General features: G+C 41.0%; 1 protein-coding gene across 1 annotated transcript; it reads left to right on the top strand.

Moving 5' to 3' along the window:
* Positions 1–1,084: 1,084 nt before the first annotated feature.
* Positions 1,085–1,895, top strand: LOC129624122 (60S ribosomal protein L7-like). Its single transcript, XM_055541855.1, has one exon. It carries the CDS (start codon positions 1,101–1,103, stop codon positions 1,845–1,847), a length of 747 nt encoding a protein of 248 aa, XP_055397830.1. The 5' UTR covers positions 1,085–1,100; the 3' UTR covers positions 1,848–1,895.
* Positions 1,896–8,492: the final 6,597 nt, after the last annotated feature.

Below are 8,492 nucleotides of genomic sequence, written 5' to 3'. Positions count from 1 at the left end.
GCTAAGGCCTACGGATGCCCCCTCTGGCACTCTTTGTGCATCATCTCTTGGCCGCAGTCACCTCTAACCTTGTACAGATTCAAAAGAGAATCTGAGCACGGTTTTCCTTAGTGCTGTAGTCACTGCTAGAGAGTTAATAAACTCACTGTGAGACATAGAGACAAAAGTACACCCCCGTTCTAGTCTAATCCGATGCCCCGCCCGCGCCCTGCATGTGTCCTAAGTACTTGCTAACTGTCCTGTTGACCAGCCTTTCTTCTTGTGTTGATTTCTGTGAGTGACTCTGAAACATGTTTCTCCATCGTTTCTCAGGGCCCACTGTGAGGAAGGTTTCTGGTGCTGGCCGTCAGTTTGTCTGTGAGAGCATGCAGAAGGTCCTTCTGGAATTAAGATCACCCTTCCACAAAGGATGAGGAAGAGAGCAAAGATGTGGAAGAGGGAGGGTAGGGAGGCCCAGCTGTGATGAGTTGGCTGCCCTGTGACACAGCTCTGAATCAGGAGCAGTGGGACCCAGGAAAGAGCCGGCCAGGCACCCACCCCAGAGATGCCATCTAGACCTCAAGGAAATAGCCGAACCCTAATGAGGCTCCTCATTAGCATGTGCTGAACACAGTAAAATGTTTGTGCTCTTGTCTGGAGATCCTCAATCTTATCAGGGACACAGTACTTTGTTAGGTACTGTTGTCTATGAGGTTTGGCTCAATGACCACTCTTGTTCATTCTTCGGTACTGTGATCATCTGTGGTCAAATAATTTGGATAGATATTTCTTCTGCATTTGAAATACACAGAAATGCACTGTATTCTCTCCCTGGATTCCCAAGTTTATCCAAAAGAAATGTTAGGCTAATTATATAGGAAGATCTTTATCTAAGCCAAAGGCAGGCAGAAATACACAAGGTAGGATCTCTCCAAATTTCAGAATGCCGTGTTATTCCCATGAATTGCTCTAATGCATTATTGGGACTTGAATCAAATGAGAGGAAATCAAAAGTGGGTAAGAAAGACTCATATCTACTGCCCTAAATTATTCTAAGCATCAAATAAGCATGTTACCTTGGGGTCCTAAAAGTCACTTTTCCCTCTTTCCCAGCTGGAACCATGGAGGGTGCAGAAGAGAAGAAAAAGAAGGTTCCTGCTGTGCCAGAAACCCTTAAGAAAAAGCGGAAGAATTTCGCAGAGCTTAAGATCAAGCGACTGAGAAAGAAGTTTGCCCAAAAGATGCTTCGAAAGGCAAGGAGGAAGCTTATCTATGAAAAAGCTAAGCATTACCACAAGGAATACAGGCAGATGTACAGAACTGAAATTCGAATGGCTAGGATGGCACGAAAAGCCGGTAACTTCTATGTACCCGCGGAACCCAAACTGGCGTTTGTCATCAGGATCAGAGGTATCAACGGTGTGAGCCCAAAGGTTCGAAAGGCGCTGCAGCTCCTTCGCCTCCGGCAGATATTCAACGGCACCTTTGTGAAGCTCAACAAGGCATCAATTAACATGCTGAGAATTGTGGAGCCATACATTGCATGGGGGTACCCAAATCTGAAGTCTGTAAATGAATTGATTTACAAGCGTGGTTATGGCAAAATCAACAAAAAGCGAATTGCCCTGACAGACAACGCATTGATTGCTCGATCTCTTGGGAAATATGGAATCATCTGCATGGAGGATCTGATTCATGAGATCTATACCGTTGGAAAACGTTTCAAAGAAGCAAACAACTTCCTGTGGCCCTTTAAATTGTCTTCTCCACGAGGTGGAATGAAGAAAAAGACCACCCATTTTGTAGAAGGTGGAGATGCTGGCAACAGGGAAGACCTGATCAACAGGCTTATTAGAAGGATGAACTAAGGTATCTACCAGGATTATTATTGTAATCTGGTTAATAAACAATTGAAACAAACAAAAAAAATAAATAAAAAAAATAAAAGTCACTTTTTATCATTTTCATTGCATACCCCAGAGAAGCAGACACATAAGCAAAACCGACAAGCTCTGACAGTGTCATTAACCACCAGTGCCAAACTTGATCACTGTAGCACAGGATTCCCCTCGTGGTGGTGCTGCTCCGTACAAGCAGGCTGCCCTCCATCTACTAGGTAGACTCGGAGAGGAGGGAGGTGGGATTGAATTTGAGGTTTCTTAGCAAATTAACCCGAGTGAGCCTTTAGGAAGTCAGTCAGATTTCCCCCAAAGCATTAATTGTGCATATCACTCTGTTGCTTTTGAAGACATAATAAGTTGTTACTCTCCACTTTGACTTTTGTTCACTATTTCATTCAGCAACTGTCAGTCGAGTAACTATGTATAAGGCAAGATGCCAGGCACCTGGGGAGTTTTTTTTTTTAATAAAGCAATTGTCCATAAGGACATAAAAATATAGTGAGAAGATAACATCTGTGTGTATGTCAATTTTCTATAAATTAAATTGCTTCAGTGTAGCTTTAAAAGATACACAGTGTGTTACAAAAACATGATAACTATGCATGGTGATGAATGTTAACTAGACTTCTTATCATTATTTTGCAGTATATACAATATCTGGGCTTCCCTGGCGGCTCAGTGGTAAAGAATCTGCCTGCCAAAGCAGGAGACACTGGTTTGGTCCCTGAATGGGGATGATCCTTTGGAGTAGGAAATGGCAACCCACTCCAGTACTCTTGCCTCGGATATCTCATGGAGAGAAGAGCCTGGCAGGCTACAGTCCATGGGGTCACAAAGAGTCAGAGTCAGATCTGACTGAGCAACTGAGCACACAGGATGGCATATGCAATGTACATATCAAATCACTATTTGTACACCTGAAACTAATTTAATGTTACATGTCAGTTTATCTCAATTTAAAAAGTAAAGGGCAATAGCCAACCAAAAGACACAATATGAGGAATTATGTGAAACATGGTTTTATAAAGCCAAGAATCCAACTGTAATATGAATAACAGCCTTTACTTGATTTTTAACTTGGAATACTGGTATAAAACATATTTGTAAAGTTGAGAGGAGTCTGAGAAATGGCAGATTTCTTCCTGAAAGTTTCCCTGGATGACCTGGGTGGGGAAGGTGATGGAGATGACGAGGGATTGGACAAGAACATGGAGAAAAGAGGTGGGTAGATGGCCAGGGTGGGAATGGGGACCCCCAAGAGTGGGGAGAGATGAGGACACCAAGTTCAAAGGAGCCTCTAACTCAAGGCAGAGAGGTTCTGATAAATATGATTCAATGCCCAGTGTCCCCTGAGAGGGGCTGGAGGCTATGATTGGTGGTCATAGGTCAGAACTCCCATTTTGGCAGCAGAACAAGCACAGATGTTAGTTGTCCAGGAATTGTTGCCATGGGGCTCAGCCCGGGTACAGGAGGGTCAGACAAGTTCAAGGAAATTGGAGAGAGAGTAAGTCAGCTCAGGAGGAGATGGTTGGGAACAGTCTCCAATGGACACAAATCAAGTAAAGGCTGTTACCTGAGACATGAAGGAAGTGAGATGAGCTGGGCTTCTCTGTGGGGGAGACTTCCAGAAAGACAGCCAGCAAGTGTGTGAAGCCAGAGATGCACAGTTTAATGGGCTAAAAGGATCGGACTCACTTGTCTGCTTATGTCCTCTCCTCTTTCCACCAGAATGAAGCACCACAGTTTACCCAGTAAACTGAAAACTCCCCCACAAAGCCTTAAGAAATTTAGTGTGTCTCTGAGATTACAGTCCAGAGCAGACTGTTATCTTTCTTTAAAGTGTAATCACATAAGTAAGACACACGGATCTTGAATGTACAGTTTGATAAGCTTTGATAAATGTGTACACTTGTGTAATTACCACCTTAATAAAGACAGCAGAAATTTCCCTCAAGTCCATGTCTTCTCTCCCACTTCTCCCCTCAGAAGCAACCACTATTCGGGTTTCTATCCTCACAGATGAGAGTGAACTATTGTTGGGCTTTATCAAAACAGAATCCTACAATACGTATTCCCTGTGGGTGGCTTCTTTCACGGAGTGCACTGTTTTTGAGTTTCACCCACGTTGTGTACTAGGAGTTTGCTCTATTTCATTGCTGTGCAGAAATCGTCTTGAAATGGACAATTAATGTATATCAGACTTTTTTCATACCACTATAAATACCTTCTCAATGGAAAGAATTTCATGTTTTAAATTTCTCATCTGTTCGCTGCGATATTGTTCCTTGTATACAACATAGGCCAACAGATTCAGATATAAAGTACCTACTTTCTCTTACTCACTCATAGATACACCCATCACATCCTAGGCCAGAGCTGTGGGCACTGATGGATGGGCTCAGCTCCCCCGTGTTGATAATTAAGGCCATCTGCTCCGGACTGTTATCTCAGAGAGATGCTAAATCTCAATTACAAGGTAGAGCTTCCATAAGCTGAGCAGATGCTGACAGATTGTGGAGTAGGGGAATGGTTTTGTTCAGTTCAGTCGCTCAGTCACGGATGACTGTTTGTGACCCCATGGACTGCAGCATGCCAGGCTTCTTTTCCATCACCAATTCCTGGAACCTACTCAAACTCATGTCCATCAAGTCAGTGATGCCATCCAACCATCTCATTCTCTGTTGTGCCCTTCTCCTCCTGCCTTCAATCTTTCCCAGCATCAGGGTCTTTTCAAATGAGTCAGTTCTTGGCATCAGGTGGCCACACAAGTATTGGAGTTTCAGCTTCAGCATCAGTCCTTCCAATGAATATTCAGGACTGATTTTCTTTGGGATGGACTGATTTGAGCTCCTTGTAGTCCAAGGGACTCTCAAGAGTCTTCTCCAACACCACAGTTCAAAAGCATCAATTCTTTGTCAATCAGCTTTCTTTATGGTCCAACTCTCACATCCATACATACATGACTACTGAAAAAACCATAGCTTTGACTAGATGGACTTTTGTTGGCAAAGTAATGTCCCTGCATTTTAATATGCTGTCTAGGTTTGTCATAGCTGCAAATGAAGAGAGTGACACAATGAGGAAAACTGGAGCACTCTGCTCTAAAAAAGAAAAAGAAAAAAATATGTCTTCCGGAAATAAATATAAAAACAGCTATTTAGAAGGGCACTATGACCCCTGAAAATGACCCCACACCACACAAACCCTGACCACCACTGCACAAGTGCCAAATGGAGGGAAGATCTAAGAAGACTGGTCAGGAAGAGAGCACAAAGGCCCTGAAACCATCAGGGCTAAAAGACCAATCTATAATAGTTATTTTATTTCTATATATTAACACCAAGCAATGGAAACTGGTATTCTAGAAACAAATATAACACTCCTAGAGCAACAGCTAAAAAAGCAATGAAATTAGTTAAAAAGCCAATAGATTAACATTTACTAAAAACATTTTTTTGTTTAATACATAAAAGGCAGGGTGTGGGATCTTAGTTCTTCAACCAGGAATTAAACCCAGGTCAGGGGAGTGAAAGTTCTGAGTCTTAGCCACTGGACCACCAGGGAAACCCCTAGTGTGCCTTTTTTTACAGAGATGAAACAAACAGAAAATCGTCAGGCAACATAAATCCTATCAATAATTAAATGAGTATATAGTCATATTTTGATTTTGATGGGGCTTGCATAATTGCATTCATTTGCCAAAATCATAGAAATCTGTGAATGTTATTGAATGCAAATTTTTTTGAAAGATGAAAAATTCACATCTAAAAATGAATATCCTTCAAGTGTGAAAATAACAGTCAGGGAAATAATTTAGTAGAAGCACCTGACTCCACCCCCAGGAAGGCTTTGCACCAGCTGTACCCATGGGCTCTCTGGTCTTGCCTCTGGTTGAGTTTGGCCAATGGAAAGCCCCAGCAAGAGATCTAAGGTGCGGGGAGGAAAGGGAGGAGGCATATTTATTTCCTGCTCTGCTGCTGTTCTCTCTGGTGGGATCACAGCAGGCTGGTGGTGTCCCTGGACCAAGGTCATGGTTCCTGTCTCCAAGAGGACCTTTGAATGTGGGATGCACAGTCCTCCCTTGCCCTCAACCACTCACACTTGGTTGAGTGCTGAGACCCGCTGTTCACAGCCCAAAGGTACTAACACCTCTGCCCTCTTGCTTCTATATTTCATTCGCATTTTTGTAAATACCACATTTCTCTTCTTTATCATGTGAACTTAAATAGTGTCATTTCTTTACTTATGGAGCCTTTATTGATACAGAGCCCAATCGAAATAGCAACAAAAAAGGAAAAATACATCAGAATTACCAAACCAGAAATTGCGGAAATTATGTAAAGAAGACTTAAAAATCCACAGAAGACTTAAAGGGAAAGACACCCATGTAGTTGGATGGGAAGCCTCAATATCATAAAGTCATCAATTATTCCTCAGCTAATTTGTAAGTTAAATGCCAACCGGTACTTTTATTGTTGTGTTGCTATTATTGCTGTTGTTTCATTTTTATATAAACAAACCAGTTTTATCATTGAAAAACAACAATAGCTAAGCAAACTCTTAAAAAGAAGGGCAAACAGTGAAACATTAAATTATCAGTAATTTTTAAAAAATCCTATGGTACTGGCCCATGAATAGAGACACCCATATAATTAAACAAAAGCCTAGAAATATATGCACATACTTGTGAAAATTACAATAAATTTTGCATCTTAAATCAGTGGGGAAAAGACTAGTAAATAAATGATTTGAAGACAGCAGGTAGCATTCTGGGAAACAAAGGCAGCTGAACACTTTAACATGTATTGGGAGAAATTCCAAATGAATCACAGATTTAAATGCAAAAATGGAATCATGAAAGTATTAGAAGTGAAAGGTGTTAGATGCTCAGTTGTGTCCAACTCTTTGCGACCCTATGGACTGTAACATCTGTCCATGGAATTCTTCAGGCAAGAATACTAAAGTGTAGCCATTCCCTTCTCCAGGGGATCTTCCCGACCCAGGGATGGAATCCAGGTCTCCTGCTTTGCAGATAGATTCTTTACCGTATGAGTCACCAGGGAAGCCCTATTAGAAGTAAAAGTGAGCCCTGTTTAGAAGTAAATGCATATATAAGTTATATATAGCATAGTTATATATATATATATATATATATACACATATATATATAGTTATAGCAAGTGAATTTGCTATAACTGTGGAGTGGTAAAAGTCTTTCTAATTATCTTAAAATCCAGAAGTCATGACAAACATTACTGAGTATAGATTCCAAAAAACTAGTAGTAATGTGTAAAGATGAAGTGGGCATAAAATATCAGGTTCCCAGAGATCCATAAGAAAAAGACCAACAACCCAGCACAAAAATGACCAGAACAATTAGAAGAAAAAGAAAAACAAAAGAGTTTTAAAGGCAAGAGAAGATGCCCAACTTTTCTCATAATAAAAGTGCAAATTAAAACAACACTGAGAAATCACTGTCCATTTATCAGGAAGAAAACTTAGAAAAACGATAAAGGAGTCCTGGTGAGACTGTGAACAAAGAGTTTCCTTTGTACAAGGCTCTTAGGAGTAAGTTGGTGCCCCCTCTACAGAGGGGATTTCACCAACTGTTGAAAACATCTATTAGAGTTCAAAATGCATTTACTCTTTGATCTAGCTATTCAATCCCTGGATATTTAGTCTGCAGACATACTTGCACAAGTGCAAAATTATGTCTACATAAACTTTCTATCTCAGCATGTTTTTAATAGCAAAAACCCAAACCCCCAAATAATCCAAATATCTACCAATGAAGAACTGATGCTATAAATTAACACATATCTATTTCCAGGTGGCTCAGTGGTAAAGAATCCACCTACCAATGCAGGAGATGCAGGTTCAATCCCAGGGTCAGGAAGACCCCCTGGAGGAGGAAATGGCAACCCACTCCAGTATTCTTGGCTAGGAAATCCCGTGGACAGAGGAGCCTGGTGGGCTACAGTCCATGGGGTCTCAAAGAATCAGATATGACTGAACAACTCAGTGCACATACATCTATAAACTGCAATATTTTGCAGCCTGAACAAACATGGAGAATGCCCTCCACTTACTGATATGGCAGAATAATCATTGGAAATGTTAACTGAAGGAAGCAAGATTCTGAGGAGGGTGGGTAGTGCATTATTAATTGTATGAACGAAAAAGGAGAGGAAAGTAAGAAAGTACAGATTTACAGTTGCTTGTATATAAACAGGAATACTCTGAACAACAAGGTCTTACCGTATAGCATGGGAAACTATATTCAATATCCTGTGATAAACCATAATAGGAAAGAATATGAAAAAGAATATTCAAAGCCTTTGACTGTGTGGATCACAATAAACTGTGGAAAATACTGAAAGAGATGGGAATACCAGACCACCTCACCTGCCTCTTGAGAAACCTATATGCAGGTCAGGAAGCAATAGTTAGAACTGGACATGGAACAACAGACTGGTTCCAAATAGGAAAAGGAGTATGTCAAGGCTGTATATTGTCACCCTGCTTATTTAACTTATATGCAGAGTACATCATGAGAAATGCTGGGCTGGAAGAAGCACAAACTGGAATCAAGATTGCTGGGAGAAATATCAA

The sequence above is a fragment of the Bubalus kerabau genome, chromosome 12 (assembly GCF_029407905.1).
Source record: "Bubalus kerabau isolate K-KA32 ecotype Philippines breed swamp buffalo chromosome 12, PCC_UOA_SB_1v2, whole genome shotgun sequence".
Classification (NCBI taxonomy): Eukaryota; Metazoa; Chordata; class Mammalia; order Artiodactyla; family Bovidae; genus Bubalus; species Bubalus kerabau.
This window is presented reverse-complemented; position numbering and strand designations above follow the sequence as displayed.